Genomic DNA, 26,056 nt, shown 5'->3' on the forward strand with positions numbered 1-26,056 from the left:
GATAATATTAAACACATTTTGTGTTTTATTGCATGAAAAATACCATTGATGCATTTCAGAGTATTTGTCAACAACATTTAAGACAAAGGTGAGTTTTCTTTGCTTGACATTGCTGTGCACAGTGAAGTAAAAGTACATTAAATTGATGGTTTTGCAAATGCATCTTCTGAGTCACTGCTGGCTTGAAAAGAAAAAGCAGCAGCATTAAGAGGGATTAAAAGACCAATACTGATGGAATGTTGTACATCTCTTTCATGAGGACATAATGTGAGGACATCAAAGGGAAACCTGGGTAATAGTAATGCATTTCTCATGTTTATTAGGACTGTTGGTCATTTGTTCATTGCTTTAAAATTATATTAACTTGATTCGGTATGTGTTTAGTATGCCTTTAAAACAAGAATTCAACAAGATACTACTGTTGCAGCTTTTATCTCATTCACATATTTATTTGTTTAATTTATTTATTTATTTTGGACAGAGGTCTTGCATAATGCAGGTTTAAGGAACTTTAGATGTTCTTCACCAGGAGGTGCATCATCTGGCCTGTCTGCCTCATTAACCAACCCTCAGTGCCCCATGGAGACAGGAAATATTACTAGGAGGAGGGCTGTATGCATGGAGTGGTATGAATTATGTGTGTGTGTGTGTATGTTTGGAGGACAGAGAAAATGGGGCATACGAACTCAGGGAAAAATGCCGGGTAAAAACTTGAGGAAGAACACTGGGCAAGAAGTATGAGTAAAACATCCATCCATCCATTTTCTGTACCCACTTAATCCAATTTAGGGGCGCTGGAGCCTATCCCAGCTGTCTTTTGGCGAGAGGCAGGATCCACCCTGAGAGAACCCACTCATACATGGTGAGAACATGCAAACTTCACACAGAAAGGCCCCAGCTGGGACTTGAACTTGGATCCCTCTTGCTGTGACGTGATGGTACAAACCACCACGAGTAAAACAGATATGCATATATATGTGTGTGTGTACTGATAACTCTAAAAGCATATGCTGTATAATTGTAACTCCCTCTCTCTCTATTGTAGTTTCATCATTACTGGTGTCATCTATATAGACATTGGGGTCAAATAACACATCCATGCACAAGGACAAAGAAAAGTTCTTCATGCATGCACTGGATACAAAACAGAACACAAAATCCAGTGCATGCATATATTATCCATGGGTGGAGAAAAACAGCAGATGTCAGGTGACACTGCATCTGTACTTTGTCTTCTTTATTTAAATAATGAACCGTAATTAATCACTGTTATTTAGCAGCAATGTGCGAAGTTATGTGATATTTTTGTGTGCATCTTCTTGATGGAAATCTGAAACCTGTAGGTTGGACATATATATTGATAACATTTATGACACCTCAGAATGCACTTGTCCTTGTTAGTCCAACCAAAATCAAAAATCAAATTTTTCAAAGTCAAACTATCATGTGGCTGGGGGTTAAATTACTCCTGCAAGTACAAGTCGGTTAGACTTAAACTGACTTCGATGCCCTGTGTGCATACATATTATTTTCTCTCCCAGGATAAATTGTTCAGCTACTTTGCATGAAATATGTAGTACCATGGATGTTCTTCAATATCAATGTAAACAACTACGAAGGAAGTGATACAGTGCGAAAATCTCTACATACAGTATTTGCCTTAACTGCTATGAAGTTTAAGATGTGAGTTGCTTGAGAGTTTAGCTTAGCTTCCCTGTCAGATTTCCTGCATGATTCTCCAAACTAAACAGTGCTCTGACTGCTACAGTATCTACTGCTAAATAAAAACCTATATAAATGTTCCTTTAAAGAGACTAAAATGTAGTGTTTTATACTGAGGCGCAGAGGAGGTTTTGCAGGTATATCCAAAAAAGAAACATAATGAGCCTGTATTTAGCATAACATAGACTCTTTAAAGCTCCTTTAAAAATCTGTTTATCTGCACTGCAGAGGTATCTTTTGATACAACATTTGTGAAATTTTAAAAACTCTGTGTCCATAGCAAACTTATTTCTCTCTTTTATGTTTCTTTTGACTGCTGATGACAGCCCCTAGCAACATCATATAAAGCAGTTCAATAGGGACCAGGTATTTCAGCATGTTTCCTGTAAACTTATTCAGCCAACACATTGTGTAAACAGGATGCAGAGAATATTTGTCTCCACTCTTTTCATAAAAGCACTCTCTTTCTCTCTTTCTATCTGCAGTCATTTGCATTTTCAGTCCCGTCACTGAAAATGACAAATCGAAGTTGAACATGCTTTTCCTTTTTCCACCCACCCACCCACTCCTCTTCCTTCCTCACCTCAGTCCCTCTATCCTTCCTCTCAACCCCACTCATTTTTCTCCTCCATCTCCTCCTTTTTGTTTCCACCACAGAATCAAACATCTCATCGGTCCCAGTCATGCACTGTCAAAGGGAAATGTCTTTTCTCTGTAGGCCATTAATGTGCATCATCATGCAGTCTGTTCTCACAGGATTCAGCAAGTCAGCAGATTTAGTCTTAGAAGAGAGGAGGGAGGGGGGTTGAGATCTCAGGATTCAAGGACAATTCATTATCACAGCCGGGGTGCAGCAGGATATGAGGGGGGTTGGATGTGGTTGTGGACTACAGGAAAAACAGTTCGATAATGTGAGTTTTGATTCTCTGACTGTGCTGAAGTAAGGAGCTGAGAAATGTCAAGGGCATCACATAAACAATCCACTTCTTCTCCTCACTCTCCAAATCCACCGAAAGCTGTCTTAGAAAATAAGCCCTCAAGTCCGCTGGGTGAATGTGAGTCGATATGTTTAGAGGAAAAAGACATAGAAGCCTGCAGGAAATCTAATGAGGACTATATGATTACTTTATTTCCCCCTTTAACTATAACCAAAAGCAACATTGCTAGTTAAAATAATGCCTAATCTAAAGGGAGATGGTAACTGCTCCTACTGAACACAGTATATCCAGTTCACATTTTGTTCATTTAGTGCTTTTAGGTGGACATGCACCTCTTGCTCTGAGACAAATATTTTGTTAGTAAAAACGAAAAGCCTGTGTTGCAAAAGGATTGAATTTTTGAATTTTTCTCAGAGCTGACCCTGTAATTTGCATATAGAATAATGGGTGAACTATTTTTTGCGGAAGGAAGAGGAGTACTCATCATGTTGCTCACCATTCTGCATCCAGACCTCAAAATAACAAGAAACTATGGCTGAATAAGGCTAACCACCAATAAAGTGTTAGATTCTACAGGTTACGGGTTCTGGCAGCCTAATCTCATAAAACAGCGTTTGACCAGTACATCTAGTCATGTCACATGTTGTTGTGTCACACATATTATGAAATGATTATACCCTGCAACCTGGTGTCATGAAAGTGTAGTTATAACATGCCAAGTCATGTGTTATAACTATGCATCCTTTGTAGTTATAAAGATGATCTCATGACAGATTGTGTAGCACTGTAGTCACATTGTTCCACTGTACTAAACATTGCAGTTTCATAATTAAAGATGAAAACTAGTACAATTACAACGATTCCTTTCTCTGTGCCCTTCACACTTAAGTTTATGGTTCATCTTCATGCTGACGCCCAGCATCTATATGTGTCCCTATCTCACAACATCCATTTTCCACCTGCTGCTAGAATTTACTTGGCCAAAAACACTGTCTTGGACAAGTGGGAACATATACCTACCTTAATACATGTTTTCTGGGCAAACTGCTCTGAGTTTTGTTTTTTTTTCCATTTCACACTATTTACTGTGATAGGATGACCCCCTGCCCACTACTTTTACCCTAACCCTGAACATTGGGTGTTAGGGTGTTAAGAGTTTAAAAAGATATGCATTTAAATGAAAAGCAAAAGTGTTCCTGATGCTATTCACAAGCACTGTAATAAGATTATGTTGGTCTTGGAGGACATCAGGATTTATGAGTACATGTAGAAAGCATTTGACAACAGTCTTGTGTTACACGCAGTTGGGTTTTGATTTATGTTGGTGATATTTAGTGAGTTATGTGAAAAACTGTGGTTTTGGAAAATAAATCAAAATTCCATCTCATGATTTAAGTCTGGGCTGCACGGTGGAGTTGTGGTTAGCACCTTCGCCTCTCCAGGTACTCCAGCTTCCTCCCACCGTCCAAAAACATGCATGTTAGGTTAATTGGTGACTCTAAATTGTCCTTAGGAGTGAGTGTGAGTGTGTGTGTGATTGTTTGTCTCGTTTGTCTCTGTGTGGCCCTGTGATGGACTGGCGACCTGTCCAGGGTGTACCCCACCTTTTGCCCAATGACTGCTGGGATAGGCTCCAGCCCCCCCGTGACCTGACCGACGGATTGACGGTATAGAAAATGGATGGATGGATTTAAATCTGAAATCTTTCTAGTTAAGATTATTAGTTTGATTAGGTTTTTTAGTAGTTTGACCAAAAGTTCAAGTTTAAAATGGAAAAGAATAAGTAAAACAACTGACCACATTAAGGGAATTTAGGTAGACATGCTAGAAACAGTTGAGATTTTTAATTTATTAAGAACTTTATGAATGAACAGGTTTGGCAAATATAGTTATGGTTGAGGAGAAATTACATGCTAGTTTCTGCTGCATACGATGAGGTGCTCAAGCAACCGTCTTTTGTTTGTTCCAGGGGCCTGAAGACTAAAGAGGTAAGAGCTTTTGAAACCAAAGCTTTGGAATGATCTGTCTGAAAAAAATCTTGTCGGCTAAGTCTATGACCTCTTTTGAGTCTTTTCTGAAAAAGAAATATTTAGAGGTCAGTTTTTCTGATTTTACATTAATTTCAAATCTCATTTTGTATTATTATTTGTAAGAAAAGCCTTTTCTGAGTCTGTGTTCAACCTAAATGATTAATTTTCTGTTTAACGGCAGAAAATAATAAAAAAAATCACCTGAGATTACTTGTATTTTGTTTTTTCTGGCACTTTTTTTTTAGGTAGCAGCTCTTTTTTCGGCCACAGGAGCAGTTTGTTTCCTTCTCTCTCAGCGTCTGTACTGTGAGCATTCCGGACTCAATCACAACCCTATCATTTTTGCGATTCTGTATGGCACTATTTAGCTGCCAAACTGAACTGCAAAGATTGCCTAACTTCTCCTAATCAGCTCATCCACTCCCCCACTGCCAACTGACCAGTGAGGTGACCACTAGATACACCACCAGTGAGGTGGTGTATCTAGTGCAAAAAGCACAATAATTGGCCAATCATGTTGCAATCAGGGGCTCTTCTCTGGTAGACTGCTGGAGAGAGTTCAAGTGCTGCAGCGGTCCAACAGCTGTTTTGTTGAGCACACACACACATACTCACACAGAGGGTGAACGGCTTTCAGAGAATTGATAACTAGTAATCAGCTGTTCTAATTATAGTCTCACCATGAGACAATAGTAACACAGGGCGAATGGTCAGCATGTGTGTGTTGTGTAAAAGAGATGTAGATGTGGTGAGGTGGGTCCTGACATTACATTGTGCAGACAGTGTGAGTATGCTGGATGCGTGCAGACACGTTGATGCTCACCCAGAAGTGTGCAAGTGTCTTAATCAGTGCTGACTGAGGGAACACACCTGGTTAAAAATAGGACGCCATGGTTACAGAAAACACTCTGGTGCAGTGGTTAGCACAGGGGCCTCACGGCAAAAAGCGTCTTGGTTAGAATCTCGGCGGGGACCTTTCTGTGAGGAGTTTGCATGTTCTCATGTCCAAAAACATGCATGCTAGGTTAATGTGTGATTCGAAATTGATTGGAGGAGTGACCGTGAGTGTGCATGGTTCTATATCTCCGTTGGCCCTGTCACAGACTGCTGACCTGTCCAGGATGTACCCTGCCTCTTACCCTATGGCAGCTGGCATAGATTCAAGCACCCCTGTGACCTGATTAGGGGAAAGTGGGTATGGAAAATGAATGAATGAACATTGTTTGCTGATTTTCTACAAAATCCAGACATTAATCTGGGCATGTTTGATCTATTTTACCCTGAAACTAGTTGATCAACTAACCCTTCATTAAAGTGTTGCATAAAGCCCAATTGTAGTTCATAAATTAACAGTGGTGTGAAGAATTTGACAGTCTCTGCCTTGACAGTAACTATACAAACACTGGCCAGCAGCAGTGTCAATATGTGAACACTAGCAGCTGTTTAACATCCGCAAAAAAAAGAGGAGGGCATAAATATGAAAGTAGCATTAAGTGCATGACAGACAACAGCAGCATCACAGCATGAATCCTCCAGCTAACGGCTTTTCTATTAACAGGTTTGGATCTAATCACAAACCTGGTTGGCTTCAGTGAGGCCAAAATGTTACTTACCACCATCTATAAATGACATTTTCTTAGTCAATGGAGAAAGACTGAACAAATTTTGGGGGAAATAAAGTTTCTCATCCATGGAACGTGGGGTTAAAGGTCAAGAGTTCACAGCTGTGGGAAGATGAAAGTACAGCAGGATCAATTTGCTCTTGATGCTCTGAAGCGGGAGTTTGGCCGTTTGACATCAAATTAATGAACACAATAACTAATGAACAAAGTCCTTGATTGGCTCCTCCATCAAAACACCTCTACACACACTGGAAATCTAATGATCAACCAAATATGCTAATTGTTGGGACACCTACTCATTTAAGTGGCAGAGACCGCATCTATGTATCAGGCTGATGCTGATTTACCTCATTAATATCAAGTGAATTACACTGTGCGGAGTCATCAGAGCTTTCTTCCATTAAATCTGTCTGATAAGGTTAAGCTTTCTTTCTTTTTTATTGTGGTCGATAAAAAATGTTCAATAAAATCAGTTTTGACAAAGCATTCAACCAGGTCACTTTTATTAAGTATGACAGTAAAATCAAAGCACTTCAAGTGGAGGTCACAGAGAAGCTGTCAAAATTTGTAACAAAAATTACATAGTTCTAAAAATAATTATATGGAAGAAAATATTATATGTTGTCACAGGTTAACTTCTAATAATGTATCATTATTCATTTAAACTTTAACATGTTCAAAACATTCTCTATGCCAGTTCCAACAACTCATGTTCACTTTAATTTATTCTGGTGAACTTCTCCTCAGAAATGGAGAATGGAGTTTCTGCTTTGTATTGCTCCTGTCATTTAAAAAATGTGATGTGTGTAGTGCGCATGAGTAGTTGTGTGAGCTCTAACAGCATCCTCCAGTGTGAGAACAACTCCCCTGGCCAGTGCGTGTTCCTGCTAAAACCCATCTGTGAATTCACACAGCTTATTCACTGTGATCGGCAAGCAGACCTGCTGCTATTTCCCTCCCACTTTCCTCTTTGACACTGTTGGTCTCTTAAAATATTCTGGGCAACTCTGTCTCTCAAAGCAATTCCCTTCAATCCGTTAGGCTTTCATTAGCGCTAATGTTGCATGAACAATTTTGATATTAGCAGATGACTGATTCGGTTACTTGAAGGTCGACATGGACTGAAGTAAATCTGCACCAACGCTGTTGAGTGTCTTGTACACATACTTGTTTTGTTTTTTCATGTGTAGAAAATGAGAATTTAAATTTTCAAAGTTCACCTTAGGCCTGTGATCAAGTCAAAGTCGAGAAAAACTGAAACACTATGGGTGGAATATACATGTTATTCATAAAAAAAGAAAAAATCAGAAATCAAACTATACCACTTCATATCAAATCAAAAACCCATCTTCCATCTTATTTCAGCACTTTTTTTTCAATGGTTAGCTACGGATCATGAAGTAGGCTGGTTGTTTTACTGTGACTCACCAGATGTTTGATTACACAGCACCATTTGAAAGGTCGCACAAGAAATCTGGAAAGGGCAACTCTCAAAAAATAGTTGACAGGTGATTGAATAAACCAGCTGTCAATCAGTATCTACAACCAGCACAGTCTGTTGGTAATTCAAACTTTTGCTCAATCCAGTTGAGATGAAAATGATCTTTTCGTCCAAGATCGATGCACTCTCCAGTGATATCGTTGATGTTGGATCTATGTTTACCTCTTTAGAAGCTAAAAACCTAAAGTCCACCCAAGAGAAATACACTTCCATGATACAGTTTTGGATGTTTTTTTTTCTTTTTTGTTAAACAGACATCTTGCATTGTGGACCAACGCTGTGCTGTTCTGTAATGAGGTATGGTTCAGTCCATTCATCTTTTCTCTATTCGACCCTACTGACCAGTTTCATTCTGTGCAGTAGTTCTTTCGGGCTTTCTGATTATTTATTTTACAGTTGTGTTTCTTTTCTTTTTTAAAAGTTTACTTGGGGGAATATTTGCTTAGTAGCCTATTGTTGATGTGTTTTGTACCTTGGATAAATCATATATTAACTTTGTAGAATTATTATTTTTTTTTTATCTTCTTGGTTTTATTTTTTCAAACTCAACCCAACCTTGTTACTTTTAGTATCCTCAGTATATTGGTTTCTCCAACTCTTTGTACTATACCTTAAGATAAACAAGGCATCACAATCCAAAAATAGTATGTTGGACTCTTCTACCTTGGCAAACATCCTCTTAACTGTTATTTTGATAAGTCATATTTGAGGGACATCAGATTTTCTGGCCAATCACCATCTCATCTCTAGAAGTTATTTGCTGCTGCTGGGAAACAATTATCTGCCCAAAAAGGCACTGCTGTTTTATTTCCCTCTGAAGGGCAGTAACAAAAATCTAACAGGAAATAAAACAGTCTCTAAATAATTAACACAAAGCAACAGGCATGACTTTCTGTCCTAGATTGGAGAAAATCCATCAGAACATCTTCGAATCTAAAAATAGATTCCTAATTTAGAAAAAGTGGTAGTTTAACTGCTCTGCACCTCTGTTAGTTTCTAAATGTTCAGTAATTCCCCTCATATGGCACAAACCATAATAACTATTTAATCTACCTTTTCAGGGCCTGTTATGGCCTGCTGAAACACTTCAGGTCTTTCACAGCGATCAGAGAGGAGAGCAATTCATTGGATTTATTCTAAATATGGTTGACTGGTGTCTGACATGCAGTTTAACAATTTAATCTCAAGTAACTCTAAAACCAGAATGTAAACATTAACATCTGTCTCTTTCCTTTCAGTGAGCAGACTTTTGGAATAAACTTTCAAACAGATCATAAACAAGAAAAATCTTTAGCTGATTTCCTATCTGGTATGTGTGTCAGCAGCACCAAGATTAATTAGTCATCTTGTGAATAAATGAAATAAAGGGTGCGTGTTTGTGTATGTTTAGTGTCAACTGTTCATAAGTTATACTTCAAACATGGGTCGATGAGTTTAAAATCATTTGGAACAGCGGCGCTCTTTATTTTGACAAAAGAAAAGAGTTAACTCTGCCTGTGAGGCATTTTGGCAATGTCGGTAAATTGCTGCCACCATGAGATGTGGGACTTTTCTTTGTGATCAATAAATAATTTCCACTGCCATGTAGAAGTTAAAGCTATCTGAGCATGAATATGCCATTCGTACAAGAATTATGACACAGACTGATGCATACCTAATATGACAGGAAGTTTCTTTTCTCATTGCAGGTAACACACCTTAACGCGTGACTATATGAACACATATGTCTGATTATCAGGATAAATTCTAATACTAAAGATCCTAGTATCCTACTGAACTGATGCCTTGTTGGATTTCACATTAATCTTGTGCAAACTCAGTTCTTCATGTGACAGATATCTGCGATTGCTTGGCAGCTGTCATCAGCCTCAACGAGCTGCTTCTTGTAAATTGCATGTCCCTATGAGGACTATGAAACATGCATGCGCTAACCCCATTTATTACAGGCTTTGTAATGTAAAGCAGTGTCCCTTCACATTTTGTGGTGTTGACTTATTGATTACAAAGAAAAAGTTATGTTCTCTGGTACCAGCACTTCATTTCGTCACACTCCTCAGCTCTTTCATGAGACTGTCACCTCTGTGGTTAAGGTTTGGTTGGGTTTTGTCACAAATCCAGGGGAGAATTTACAGAACAAGGAAAGTAGAGGGGTAGTTTTTACTTTATTACTTATTTACAAAGTGTAATCAAATCTGCTACTTTTGCATTTACTTTATATAAATATCTACTTATCAAAAACCCCAAACCAGTTCTGGTGTAACCAGTTCAGTCTCACTCCAGAATGTATGGAATGGTCATATCTATCCTTGAGAGCTTATAGAATCACAATAAAGGCATTAAAAACTGTAAGATTGTAGCTTTTTTTTTGTTGCTTAGAATTTTGGGGAACATACCTTTGGACCCTTAAATATCTACTTGAATTCAATAAGGGGTGTTGCGTTCACAGGGTTGTTGCCATTCTGAGAGTTGTGTTTTTACAGTAACAAAATCAGCTGAGGCTATGACACACTGTTTAAATACTTCAGACAATACAAACATTGAAATCTTGTTTCTGTTTTAAGTGGACATCATCAGGTGGGTTGAAAGACTAACGCAGAAATAACAATCTTGAGCCAATGACAACTATAGACTCACATTTCAATTAGATAGCGTACTGTGTTGGGAGTAATTTGGTGGCATTTCCCAGCATGCTCTCTGTTTGTTTGTTGACATGAGGTCATGAGTGTAACAAATCCTGATAGTCTTATAGTCATAGTTGTCTGTTCTCACTCAAAAAACTGAAGCCGTGTTCCTGTTCCATAATGGTTATGGTGTACATACTTGGTAAAATTGAAAAAAAGAGAAAAAAATGGAAACAATTTTCATCCAATTAAATGGTTTGATTTCAGCATTAGCCAATTGTGTCATGTCAACTTATTATACTTCAGTTAAGTCAACATTATGAACAAGGCTTGATTCAACGTAATTACTTGGGTTGGGTGGAATTCAATATTTTGGGGTTAACTAATTTCACATTTCACTTTTTAATTTCACATTAAAAAGGCATTTCCTCAGAAGTAGAACATGACTTAACATTTAACCATCTGTGCTATTATGTGGTTGTCATCAGGCCAGCTCCCTATACACATGCTGTACAAGCTTTTTTAATTTATCATCAAAGTAACTGTTTAACAATACATGATTTTTAGCTGATAAATGACTGTTATCTTCTCTTATTGGTTAATTGATTGCATGAACTGTTAAAGGAGGGATGACTATTTAGCTGTAAATAGCAACTGTAATGAAATATAGCAAGAAGCAGTCGTAAATCTAAAGTGAATTTGCAGCAATTCATTGCAGAGAATTACAAGCTGCCTACTTTGCCCACATTTCTCATTTTATAGTTTTGCTCCACTTTGACACTGGATGGGTTTTAAATGTAATCTTGTGTCTCTTTTTAAGCATTTTATCATTTCTTTATAATAAATAAATATGGAGGGACTCGGCTTTCAAGAGTTGCTAAATATTTCTGTAACCTGAGAGCCAGTGTTTGAAAGCTTGTTTCAGAGTCACATTCTGAATAGACCAAATTTGAAAAATAATCAAGATCATTGTTGGAACCATATTTCATTATTATCTTTAGTTTGCTGATTGATGCTTCATGTGTTGTTTATTGCTTTGATTCTGTACTTAAAACTCCTCAGGCGGACTATTGATTTCATGAATCAAACAGCATCTGACGGATGATATTAACAGTAAACTGTTGTTGTCTCCTCAGAGTTCTCCTGTAAACAAGGAAGAATTCACCTGTGAAACCTCCACAAATGCATAAATACACTCAGAAACACACCTCTGGGGTGTACTTATTTAACCAGAGATTGGCTCGGAAGGCTGAGGTGTGGGGAGGTGGAGCGAATAAGAAGAGCTGGAGACAAAAATGAATGAGCAGAAATCAGCAGAGTGAGTTCAGATTAGAGGAATTAATTGATTTTTAATTATTTTTGTTGCTTTAGTTAGAGGTTTTAAGGGCTTTCATGGGTGCCAAATAAACAAATTTATGCTAAGCTCACACAGTGCAGTTCATCTCGCTTATTATCTTTTCTCCTTAAGAAGGATTGTTGAAAGTTTATAACCAAGATTAAACCTATGCATCTATGCATCCAACTCACTAAGCTGACATAATTTTCCCTGAATACTATATGGAAATCTTTTAGAACTATAAAAGCAAACAAAAAAAATTATATTTGCATACCATCACATGAAGCTGATTTTTTTATATAGAATAAAACAAAGAGGACCTTTTAATCAAAATATCTTGTCTGAATTTAGTAACACATGACTAATGCTAAACTTTCACACGTTTTAAGACCCGTTGAGAAATGCTAATACACCTCAATGCAAGTAAGTCATATTCTACACTGTAAAAATATAAACATGACTCTTGGCTTCTTCTATGGTCATGCTTATGTGTTACCTTCTACTGAGTTTCTTGTAATATCCCTTTCCTCATCACCACCTCCTCCTTTCACGCCTCCTTTCTCCTCATTCCTCTGAGCTCCATCTTCCTTTCAGCTACACCACATTAATCTCTCATTAGTGGCCCTCCTCTCCCTTTTCTCTCAGAAATATCCTTGCTTTCACCAGCCATTACGCACACAAACACCCATTGCCGAAAGGCCTCTACAGTTGCACCAGTGAAGAGGTCCTCTCAGACAAATGAAGGGAACAGGCAGCCATTTAAAGTGCACGGCCCATGGAGGCAGACATAATAGACTTAAATACGGCTAACATGCTGCTCTGCCTGCACACATGCACACCAAAAACCAAAATGCTTTACCCAAAGACAGACGAGGAAGTGTTCACACAGCAGAGAAAATGTAGGTTCTCTTGATGAGTGCACACAGGACCATGGCTAGCATGCTGTCTGGATCTGGAGTGAGTCAGAGCGTCATGCTGAATATAAATGACTCAACGCACATTAAGATGTCACCATTTCAATAAAGGCGAAGGCCGAGGCAATGTGTAGGAGGGCATATTAACCCCATCTACCCCCACACTCCTTTTAAAACCTATGTCTGACTGCGTGGTTGGGAAATTACCACAAAACACGAGCTCAGATGGATGAATGGAGTCCAGATGAAAAGGTAACACACACACAGCTGAGGACTCTGCAGCTGCTCAGAGGCATATTGATCAGTTTCCATTGTACTCTCTAAAAGAAAGTGAAGAGAGTCTGTCCTTCATTTCATTTAGAGTTTGTCAGTGAGGGCATGGAGATCTAACACTCACTTTCCCTCAAACTTTGTACCCTGGTTGCATACTGCCCCCCATTGCTCGGAGGTTAATTTAGTCAATGTTTTTTCATCCAAACCCAATCACTCTGTCACTATTCACTAAATTAAAAGAATGCTCACCATTCCCCTCAGTTCACTGAACTCCTCCATCCGCTCATCTACACACTGAATGAGCAACTATTGAAGAAATGTAAATGCATATTGGTTGATTACCTGCGACTTACAATTTAATTTTCCTTTAACATTGCTATGGAAAAATTAGTAAATTATAGCTCTCACTGCAGCACAACTGCACAATACTGGTTTGTTATTACTGAAATTACTGAAAGCCTCTCTGTTCATTGTGAAAAGTGATGAAATGCGATCAATATGTAGCATAATCTCTGAGTGGTACGTGCTATTATTTTTTATTGAGGAATGTATGCAAACCTGTCCTCATTGGTTGAATATCCAAATTATTTACTTTGTGCTTCCATAAACAAGGCCTTCAAAGGGGCAAAAAAACATCACATCCAGACGTATGAAATCCCCATCTATGAACCCACTATACTTTAGGTGAAGGTTTGTGTGTGTTCAGTTCTACCTGCAACTGAACTTCCAATTCCTGTCAAAAATGATCAGATCTGAGGACTGCAGACCCTTCCAATCGTACTGATAAGAACCAGTCTTTTGAACATGCACTGATCTTCATGATTACCAATCATTTCCAATCGTAAACAAGGAATTTCACAGATCTGGAAACAGACGTTTTCATCCTGTGCAATTCACCAAGACACATATCAATGCCAAGTTTGAACAGCCCCTTTGTGATTTTGTATCTATCAGCAAAGAGAAAGTAAGCTGAAACACGGGTCAATAGAAACAACAGAAGAGGCAACAAGCTTCCTCACAATTTCAGAACTTTTATAGTAAAATTTAAAAGATGTCAATTTTAGTCATTAACAAGCTACATAACAAACAAATGTTCTCCACATAAACTGCCAGGGGCCATAACCGTAACCTTTTATACTGACAACTGAGATCAAGGAGGTCTGTTACTTTTGATCAGAGAGAGAATCAGCTTCTGCTGAATAAACAATGTAGGATACAGTTTAAGACTTTAAAAATGTTTGCTACCCATGCCAACATATGATTTAAGATTAATGTATGATGCTGATTAAATATTTAAGGCCCCATGGCATGCTTTTTCATGTTTTCTGGCTTATCTGTGAGAGATAAAATTATGTAATCATCATCTGAAGATAAAAATATGCACGTTTTAGTAATTATATTCAAAAGTAACTTTTACTCACACGTCACAGTCTAGGATTTCCTTTTATGGTCAATTTCTCCAGGCAGTGCATATTAGAGCATGAATGTTATCCACTGGGAGCATTTTAAAAGCAGAAGTTATCGTGTTGTGATATCCTGGTACTTCTTAAAGCCCAGCACCATGTTTTTTCTTCAGAGATGTCTGACAGAAAATGTGTGTGTGGTTGTGAAGGCAAGTTGAACCCTTTCAGCTTCCCTAATAACCCAACAATTTAGAAAGTCACACAAGCAACTGAGCAATTGCAGATACTGAGCATATTTACCAGAGACGTCCTGCTGTAATATTTGTTGTGATGGTTTGCCATGCTTGTCTGGATTTCATGTGTTGTCCTGCTTGAAAACATAGCATGTTTCTTGTTTATGTGTTGTCATAGCTTCCTTACTGGCAACTGGAGTAGTGCGTATTCACGAGTCACCGCCATTCCCTACCCTGACCTATTGGCAAACCTCCAGGAATTTGACACATCAGAGGATACTTAAGCTGTCAGAGTTGGCTTCACCAAAGAAAAAGCTCTCCCTCTTTCTGAACTAACTACAAACTATTTGGACTTATAAAGTGTGCAAAGATAATCTAGAGCCCCCCAAGATGAATAATTAAATGACTGGAAATAATCATGTCGTGTCCATTTGAAATCACAAAAAACTGCCACTCAATGGCTTTCAGCAGTTACCTATGGATTTCCAGGATTTCTAGGATGACGATCCAAACATCAATCACACACAAACATAAAATTGGGTAAGTTAGTCCTATTTTCGAGTGTTGGCTTACTTTCTAGCATCCATTATCGCAGTCTGTGTTTGTCAGTAAATGTGAGCTAACAGATTCATCCTTCAGAGCAGTGTTGATGTCATATATTCTCAGTTTTATATTTTTATGTGCACCTAAAATGCTGTATTGAAAACAGCTAGTTTCTGTTTTAGTACTATGGCTACAGTGCCTTGATTTTCGGCTTCTTTTCAGTGGTGATGTATACAGTGTTGGGTTATGCATTATATGTTGTTTATTTTTCATTGTGGGTATGTGGGGAATGTTTATTTGGTGCATGGAGTAGAAGAGGGTAGTAGAGGGCCCGAGTGTTCACTTGGTGTTGGTTTTCAGAGAGAGAGAAAGAAGTACTAGGATGATTAATCATGGGTGAGCACCTGCGTGGCCTTTTGTCTGCTCTGGGTGTGGTTTGAGTCAGTGGAGCACGAAGACGCGATTCGTATGTAACTCACTACACTTCCCCATTTATGTTCTCTTAAAGCATGATATTATGAGTTTGATTATATGGATCTGAGTCTGTTTAATTTGCGAAGACTAAGGCTAAGACAGAGAACTAAACATGTGATTGCATGTATGACTATGATTCACAGTGAAACGAATTTCTGTTTGTTTTCTCTTTGAGGTAATCAACCTGCTTCTGAATCAAGAAAACATGACAAGTCAAATAAAAGAAAGGATTAAGTGGAACTGAGCTGACTCCTGTGTCCTCTGTGCCAAACCTGGTCAACTTCAAGCAGACGAACCCTTAATAACTCGATGTTGTCAGAAATCCTTGAGTACTCTCATTGACTTCCGGTCTGATTTCCTCACCCTAAAAATGGTTTAGAAGGCACTTGGCATCAAGGACTTGATGACGCTAGCAGAGCCACCCTGACTGTACTGAACCTCGGTGCATCACCAGGAACAGCACCTTGACAGAGACCCATGATGGTCAGAGTGATGGTCAGAGTGGCTCAGTGTTTCACAGTAAACCAAGCCGTCTGTTGCTTTGGCATTTGGCATGAAATTTAAAGCTTCACATTTCAGTTATAGTTCTGTCACAGACTGCAGTCTCAAACACAACAGCCACTTTTCTTTTTCCACAGACAAGTCATTCACTAGTAAAATAAGAATAAGACTGTAATTTTACAGATCCCTCAGAATGAAAATCAAGTTTAGGACTTTGTTTGCACATCTGTATGTCGTTTCTAAAATGCTACAGTAAAAGGAATGTCACGAGCAATACAATCATCCAACACTGGGGATCAGCATATCCACCTTTAAAATGCAGCATGTCTGGTATTCTTAAAGACATGGATTCTGCCAACCAGGGTTCATACATAACAAACCAAACATGTGGATGGAAATCAGGCTTGTTTGAGAGAACAAGGCTGGCTCTCCAGAGAAATTTAACACTGAATAAAACCTTGTCAGGTTTTTATAATCGATTGTGAAAAGCTGCCACAAGGTGATTGAGACAGAGACGTTGGCTAAATAGCATAATTATAATCTTCACATTAAATGCGGCATCTGCATCAGTGTATCACTATTTTTTGTGATGTTTCTGACTTCCTGAGAGAGCAAATTGTTGGTGTGCCAATGGACCCGGCCTCAATGACAAAAACTGCAGAGTTGAAAAAGCTTCCAAAGGATCTGTCGTCAACATGCTTAAATCCCAAAATCAAAGAAAGACTAGCTGAGTAATCTAATTTAGGGACGGAAGGCAAAGCTCTATTTTAAAGCTCAGAGCATTAAAATGGGTTTTAAGATATCACAGAACAACAGCTACTAACAACTGTTCTCAACAAGAGCTCAAAACAGCTGGATGCTATGGAAGAACTGTCAAAATTTCTCTGTTCTCTGTCCGTATTTAAATATGTATAAAACGATGCAAAAGCCACAGGAAATGGATGATGAATTAGTGTAGTATTCAATATTCTCTGACAAATCATCTTTCACGTTTTTTTGTTTCATTTTGGACAAATTTATGGAGAACATTGACAAAAGCATGGAGGTGATTCTATGATAGTCTGGACAACTATATCTTTGAAATATTTTGGTCCTGTAATTGCATGGCAGCATTTCAACCAAAATTTGTCAATTTTGAGTGACCAGCATTTTCTGAATGGTAGTGGTAAATGGTAATGGATGGTAAATGGACTTGTACTTGTATAGTGCTTTTCTAGTCTAACTGACCACTCAAAGCGCTTCACTACATGCCACATTCACCCCACTCACACAGCACATCTTAAGATTCTTAACTACGTGCTTTTTCTAATCATTCACACCCCCAATGATACACTGGGAGGCAACGTGGGGTTCAGTGTCTTGCCCAAGGACGCTTTGACATGTATCCTGGGGAAGCCAGAGTCGAACCACCGACCTTCCGATTGGTGGGCGATTGATGGGCGACTGCTCTTCCTCCTGAGCTACAGCCGCCCCTTCAGCAACAGTGCCATCTTCTAGCAAGATAATGCACATTCCCACAGCTAAAACAGGTAAATACTAATACTTCATGGAGCACTACGGCAATTCCTGGATTAGTCCTGACAATCAACAGAGCTTAACAGAACTGAACATCTCTCGTGTGTTTTGGAACAGCAAAAAAGGAACCTGATCTCTTGCCATCATTACTGAAAGAGCTGTAACAATTTCTGCTGGAGGAATGGATTAAAATTCTCCTAGCTACTGTCCAGAATTTCTATGACTCCATTCCCCATCATACTGAAGCAGTTATTGCTTATCTATATTGAACAATTGGGGCCACTGTAGCACAGAAAGAAGAGCAGTCGCCTGCCAATTGAAAGGTTGACTGTTAATTTCCCAGCTTCTCTGAATCACATGTCAAAGTGTCTTTTGGCAAGTTGCTGAGCCCCACAGTGCCTCTGATGCGTCCATTGGTGTGTGAATGTGTGTGATAGAGAAAGTATTGTGTAGCTAGTAGCATAGTGTAGACTAAGATGAACTGTATGAATGTGTAATAATTTCCTATTCCATTTAACAATAAAATTGTTATTTAACAAGGCAAACGGAGGGCCAAAGTGCAATACTGCTGCAAGAGAGTGATGGCAAAACATCACTGTCTCTAACAGAATCTCATTCTAAAGACTTCTAAACACTCAATATGTTTATCCCACAAGTCATTGCGTTATCAGTTAGATTCTCTCTGTCTGATCAGCTAGCTGGTGGCCAGGTACATATCTATAATCTGTAATACATTTCTATATCTATATGGCCATGGCCACAGTGGTTAGAGTGGGTCATCCAATAACTGGAAGGTTGGTGGTTCGATTCCCACTCTCACTGCTCAAAAAGATTGACCTTCTTGCCGTGGCCGAGGTGCCCTTGAGAAAGGCACCGCACCCCATGCTCCCCAGGCGCTGTGAATGGCTGCCTACCGCTGCAGTGTATGGCATCAGTCTCCATGAGTGTGTGACCATGTGTGTGTTCAACAGGTGCCAACCTGGATGGGTCAAATGCGTAGGAGTAATTTCGTGTGACAATGACTACATGGCAATAAAGTAATCAAATAGATATATAAATACATAATTTTTCTACAATCAAGTTGTAAGTATCTCACTCCTTCTCCACCCTTTTATCCAAAAATGGTCACTTCTGGTTCCAAAATCGCCAAGATGGTGATTGCCTGCAGAACCCCAGACTTCTAAATAGTAGTTCACAAACCAATAGTGACTATATCAGTAACAAAAGCTGAGGCTGTTGTTATTTATTGTCTCATACTCAACAAACAAGATCAAATATAGTTTTTGATTGATGAGTAGACATATTATTCATACTTTATATGTAAAACAAACATAAATGCCACAGTTCCACCAAGTTTTCACTTGTAATAATCTAATCACATCATCATGTCACTCTGATTCTTTGCAGTGACTGGATTGTAACTGATAGGAATCAGTGCCACCAACTCAACTCCTGACAGAAATGCTCATTCTCATGAAAACCTGAATAGTGTTTCATTTGTGTATAATCACATGGCAATTTTACACATTATGTCTTTAATGTTAGCTTGAAAATGATTGTAGCATAAAATGGTTATCTAATATATAAAGAGTCAAATGTCATGTGTTTGAACCTCATTATTGTTTTACAAAGAAATGTATTGAGGAAATAGAGGTACAATTTCTCTCTAAAGAGTACCACTGTTAAAAACAGAGACTTAAAAATGTCCAAACTGTTTCTCGTTTTCAAAATGTAATTATACACAAATTCCTAATTCCCTTGCTTTTTCAGTGGATTTCTGTTACAAAACAGAATAAGTTTTGAAAGTTGTGAGAAAAAATTTTGATTTTGTAGTTGTAGAAGCTTTGCATCCCAATATGATGCCAGTAACATCAATAATCCCACTGTGATTACAGAGGAGATTAAACTGTAAGTAAAAAAAAGGGACAGAAATAATGTGTCTGGGTCCATGGAGAGATTATCAATGAAGGGAACATACACCAACATTTGTCCCCATCTCCCACCAATTATCCCCATCAGCTATCCTGACAGCAGCCACTGAATGCCATAATCTCTCCTCACAAATTAGCTCTGTCTCGCAAAAGTACATAACGTTGTAACATAGCCTATTCATAACTATATCGGGGCCCTTAATAATGGAGTAAAATGGCAACTGAGAAGTAGAATAAAGACTGGGAAATGTAAAATGGGGGGGTGAAAACAAGCAATGTGGTTCGATCTCAGATTCCCTGCTGGCCCTGAGCTATCAGAGCCATTGACTGGTTCATGTAATTCTGCTCTGATTTAGCTTGACCAATCAATGAGCTGCAGACTGACTTCCTGTGACTGTGCAGCCATTAAACTTGAGGTAAAAAATGGCATGGTTTATCCAGCTCTCGGAAATATACAGCTTACTCCTCTCTATACATCCACAGCAGGACAACTGCTCCTCTCCTCTTATTGCATCATTAACTCTGTCAACCACTTTCTTTTCACTGGATCATTGCGGGGTCTGAGTTAACTGAGCATATGTCCTGTTTTGAAGATAAACTTGCAAAGAAAAGAGGGATTACGTACATAAAAATGTCTCTTAAAAATGTCTCTTACTAGAAAGGCAACTATTCTAGTTAGAAATTACTTTAAATAGTCTGAAACTGAATCATTACAGTTGTTGTAAGCTTGAAAAAAACAAACTGGACGTAATTGCAAATAGTACACTCATGCATGCAGCTTTACACTCCAATCAGCCATAACATTAAAACCAATACATTCAGTCTTAGCATAAACATGGTTGATCAACCACTCTTATGAAAGATACATTGATTCACAGAGAAGAAATGTTGCAGTTTAAAACAAAAGCTCAAAAATGTTAAAAATACTGTGTGGTCCTCCCTGTGTTCCTTACTGAGAGAGATTCACAGATAAAGTTTCAAGTCAATGGCACGGAAACAGCCTTGGGATACGTTACATTCTAGCAGCTTACAACTATGAATTGTGACAATATCATGTTTTGAACAAGTACACAAATGTGCAATATTTGTGATGAGACTGAGCTGGGATGATACTTTCACATGTATCACTGATCTAAACACTGTTGCAGATCTACCCAAAACACAAACGCAACCAACCTCCAAAAGTGAAACTATTTACATGCATCTGTCCAAAACAGAAACACAAAGAACAACCACAAGTTCCACAGTGGTAGATAAATGTATCTGCACAGGGACCAAGTGTTACATAGTTATCTTATTATTTTCCAAATCACTTGTCTTGACAGTCGGAACAGTTTAACTCTCGGATGATCTCCCGTCGCCAGATAAATATCAGTGTGCTCTAAGCTTTTGTGATAACCTTCACTTAAGATATTGTTCTTCTTATGCTCAGTGTGCTGGTGAAGCAGCAACAACATCTTTGTTTGCAAGTTTATCCTACCAACTAGAATTCCAGTTGGGTTTTGTCTTAAATAGATAACATTGAAGACTTGTTGAATTATGGAGTAGATACATTCATCCTGACCCCTTTGCTCCACAATATAGTGGATGAGTAACTATATTGTAGGTGTATAAAAAGTTCTGTTAAGATCAGATTAAGATCTGAATGAGGTCAGCCCAAGCACTGGTTTGTCAGCATCTGCCATTCTCATGTAAACAGCATACAAAATGATACACTTACTGCCGTCAAACCAAATTACCAAATTACAACACTGGAACACTTAGAAGAAGTTTCACATGAAAAAAAAGCTGTGTTACTGTGGACAAGACTTCAGGAACAGAGTGAGGTGCACAAGAAAAAGGGCAAGGCATTGAACAGACCTGCAAACTCCCCAGATTCAAATTGGCAATAAGCCAGATCCTTGGAGGTTCTTCCCACAAGACCAAAAGGACCCATGACCAATAGCTCCAGAGGTCCTTTAGCTCTCACACAGAGCTGTTTTGGCTGCATGAGGTTGGCTTACATAATATTCAATATTAGGTAGGTGATTTTAATGCTGTGGTGTTTACAGTGTATCACACCATAGTTGTTTGCATTGCTTATATTTAGCTTTTGTGCTCATAACCTTTGTTAAGCCATTTTTCCCTGCATAACTCTTTCTACTGCTGGTACGCTTCATTTCCCCACATAGATCAATAAAGCTTCACCTACTGTAATTTCATCTAAGAGGTCATTAACATGCAAAACCTTACATATGCATTGGTTTTAGTTATAAAGACACTGAAGTTGAATGGTTATGTCAGCATGGTTTCCATGACCCCACAGAGATGTATAGATATAATGTTATGGAGGTAGAACCTCTTGTCTGCTGTTTGGTGTAGGCTTGGAAAAGTGCAGATCAGATCTCAATGAATGAAATGCAGCTTCTTTCTGAATGGAGTGCTGGAGCAAAGATATCTGTGAGGTTGAAGTCGCATCAAACTTTCAACTCCTTAGAGTCATGCATAATTCACATCTGTACAAGCAGACATTTTTATATTCTGTTAATTATTCTTGGTGGAGATCAGTTTACCTAATGTCATTGCAGATAAATGTTCATAAATCAGCCTGCAACCAGGAACAACTAATGATTAATTTGGCATACTGTAATGACGCTACTTAACCAAAACAAGACTATAAGAACCCTTGGTGCAATTAAGGGGAAAATATGAGCTCCAAGTGATTATCTAAAATAAAAAATGTAAGAGAAAACCCGTCAAGACTTCTCAAATTTGATCACAGAATGGAAAAAAATCTGTATCTGGTTATCGTGATGACACAGACACACTTACATACCCTCCATTACCAAACAAACATAAACACACTTCATTCTCTGCTTAATTTAGTCATTGATTTTTTTAAAACACCAGATCACACCATAGATAGTGGAAGACATCAGGCTGAAGTATTTTATGGTCTTTGTGAGAACCTTTACCCCCTGCAAACACACACAGACACACTCAGACACTGTGAGCATAGTAGAAAGAAAGAAAACCAGAAGATGTTTCCCCAGGGATCATCACTAAAATCCCTGCCAACTGCTGTAAGGAGATCTAAGCATGGCAATGTTTGGGACTGTCATTTGTGTGTGTACAGCTTCTGTTCCCTGTGGCATGTGGCTTTGCTCAGATCAAATGTGAATCAGCAGACATAGCTGCACTGCCACATCATCAGCACTGTACTGTTGGAAAGCCATAAGTCTCAATCTGTGTCATTTGTGTAAACTTTGGATGATACACATCAAATTACTGTAATTAACCATATCTTCCATTTCTTGGCTTGGGTGTGAAATTTACATGCAACTGCTAAATCCCAGCAGCAAAAGAACAAGAAAATGTGATTGTTTAAGCTCTACGTTTGTTCACATGCGCCACCCCTCAAAAGGTGAATTCTAACTCAATTCAATATATTTTATAGATTCAAGCGTCACACCAAACAACATCTAAGTAAAGCAATGAGTAAAGCAAAAGCAAAACTGAGTCCCACAACTCTTGATCCACACTCTCCTGGGTAAAAGGCCAGTATCTGACTTATACCACTAAGAACCCTGCCTGGCATGAATGTTGTTTTTTGCCTTGCAGAACATTCCTTGACATTCCTTTTGCCCACACATATTTATATAATTTCATGTGTGACTGATGCAAAACATGACACTGATATTTTCTCCTGTTTTGAGATGCCAGTTCTTTTACAAGCTTTGCTGTGATGCCAGGCATTCTTATCTCCTAACAACATGACTATCCACCTGACCAGGTCCCAGCAATAAGAATAAAATGAATTAATATCTGAGACCTGCCTATCTTAGAAATGCAAGAAGTAGAGGACAGTAGTAACAGCTATCTTTACTCAGTTCAAAGTTTCCATCCACATCATTTTTACTATTACATGCATTTAGGGCAAAAATTACAGTTTGCTATTTAGAAAGTGTTACACTCTCCTGGTGTAACTGCATCCCATCTCTAAAATCATAGTACAAAATTAAATGAAAGAATTCCTTTAATGTCCTTTAATTTGAGAGCACAGAGTCAACTGATACTACTGATGGGAAAAAATGACTGACTTACAGGCGTTGGTGACAGCGAAGCTGTTGGCCGTCTCGATGTTGTCCACGTGAGGCACTAGGTTGAACGGGGCTTCCGAAGCATTTGGGCTGGTGTTGTGCAGGAAGATCGCCAATCGAAAGGCGGTGTACTCCTGATCAGTGTTTCTGATGAACAGACCACCTAAAGACAGGATGGAGAAACAGAATCACAGGGTTTATAAGGAACAACTCAACAGCCTGGTATACGCCTTTCAACAATACTATGTACTGTGGATAATGAAATCCCAAGATTCAGTCATTCCAATTGGTTGTTTAGTTTAGTCATTTATAGTTTCTTTTTTGCCTTTTTTTTTTTTGGAAGTTTTCAGTTTTGGAAACAGGGTTATAGAATTAATAAGAGGAGACTCAACATGAAACAATAATTTGTTAATAACTAAAGGTTATTGCTCACACTGAGTCATACCTCTTAGTAAATTGATATCAGGGCATTCTATTTTTATTTTACCCAGACCCAGAGCCCTGGTTTATTGTCTATGTGGGCAGAAAAGTGTCACCTGTGTTACAGTACCACTGACTCATGTGATATCATGATATTGTATATAAATGGCACACCATCTCAGGCATATTTTATGCATAATTTTTATTAATTAGAGGACTAAATGTCCTCTGTATTTCATTTTACAGCATTTGAATGACAATGTAAATAGTTTTGGTTGAGGTTAGATACAGAATTGGGTGTCATTCTTTAACAATACAAATCGTACATTTACTTTAGACCTTTCATGACACTAGGCTGCATGGAGTTTTTGAATGCTAGAAGAGTCAAATCGACATTTTGTATATAAATCTTCTATGGGGGAGTATTAAATGAATATTAAACTTCTCTTGCTGTGCTGAGAGCCATTTGGAGCCACCTTAAGGATCATGATTGGGCTCAGTCGGCTTATTCAGACAGCAAGTAGTCCAAAACCAAAATGTTTGTGAGTCATTCTGTTTAAAATCAGTCCATATTAGTGTTTGCCAGTATGATAGAACTTTCTTAGCAGAGTTTAAATCATGTGAGAATTTTTACCCAAATAGAAAATGCTGTGAGAGTCATGAAGAATCTGTAGCAATGCTTACTACTCTTCCAAGCTGTGTTAAGTGGGCAACAGTCAAATGTAATCTTCAGCAAGCTAATGCAGATCCTAGCAATATTATTAATGCCAGAGCTAACACTGCCTGTCTTCAATGAATATAATATTTATATGCGATTACATCTGACAATGTTTAATTCAATGAAAAATGTTGTGAGACTACAGAGATAAACTATCAGCAGCCCTGCTAGCTACTCGTCCAAGCTCTGCAATGTAGGCATCAGTCTAAAGGCATCAGCATATGCTGTCTTGCTATCTGAAGCACTAACACTGCTGATTTTAAGTGAATATAATGTTTACAAGGGTCAACTTATCAGCCCACGATGATAGCATGCCAAAATCTGTTTATTATCTCTAAATACCACAGATAAGGCTAATGGGAAAGCTTGTATGTATGCATTCATAAAGCACAAGAAGAGATATGTTACTGCATTAGTTCACTCAGACCAGTAAATGTCAACAAGGAGATGGTACTTTGAATGTCAAAGTCAAAAGTATTCATCTCCTGGTGATTCTACCTTGCAACAAACATTGTGCCAATCTTTCAGCTTAGGTATCAGTATATTTCATTTGATAATTAAGACTTCTGGCTTGCAATTCAGTGACATTATTTTTCTGGGGACCTTAAATGTGAAACAAATATTGTGTCAGTCTATGAAGATATTTAAGTTAAAATGATGACCTGACTCGAGAAGAAAGTCCAGAAATAAAGCATGAAACATTCTCTGAATATTATGAAAGTATCTATCATGTCTCATAACTATCCAATCAGTATGCTTGATCCTTTAGTGTGAACCATAGTTGATGACCAGCAAAACAATCCCTTGACTCATGCTGTTAGCTTGTTGGATGTGCCTACTTTTAGGGTTTTTACATGGATCATATAAAGCAATTGGTTGGTTAAATTATTTAATATAAATGTATTTAAAGGTTTAATAAAAGTTTTCACAGATTGATTGCTTTAGTCAAAAAGGAAACAAATTATTCGCTGGTGACACCTAACAGGAGCAGCATTGTCAGGATGTGGGCAATAAGTAAAATGTAACAGGGTGTAAAAAATCTTCCAATGGCTGAAAATTCTGTCTGAATGCTAAAGTTGAGCTGTCCTGGGGTCTTTAGGCCTCACTCTATTGTTATTAGAAGGACACAGTCTGCTTAACATGTAAAACCATCTTTATCTCATATGAAAGCAGGAAGAAAGGGTGATACTATTCACCCAATATCCTGCTGGATCTACACAGCTTTGTATTATGTTTTTCTGCAAGATGAGCTCCAGTGTCATAAATCAGTTTGGCATTAGAG

The 26,056-nt window shown here is 38.3% G+C and overlaps 1 protein-coding gene across 3 annotated transcripts in view; it reads right to left on the reverse strand.

Annotated features, from left to right (window-relative positions):
* Positions 1-26,056, reverse strand: part of LOC140279187 (glutamate receptor 4) — a 131,958-nt gene that overhangs the window by 101,115 nt on the left and 4,787 nt on the right. For all 3 annotated transcript variants that reach the window (XR_011909318.1, XM_072374263.1, XM_072374262.1), the window contains exon 2: positions 23,641-23,799. Coding sequence is in view for 2 of the 3 variants with exons in the window: in XM_072374263.1 (XP_072230364.1) it covers positions 23,641-23,799 (159 nt within the window). In the remaining variant the exon portion in view is untranslated. The remainder of the gene's footprint in view (positions 1-23,640; positions 23,800-26,056) is intronic.

This window comes from Leuresthes tenuis, unplaced genomic scaffold, assembly GCF_036924035.1.
Source record: "Leuresthes tenuis unplaced genomic scaffold, fLeuTen1.0.hap1 SCAF_21, whole genome shotgun sequence".
NCBI lineage: Eukaryota > Metazoa > Chordata > Actinopteri > Atheriniformes > Atherinopsidae > Leuresthes > Leuresthes tenuis.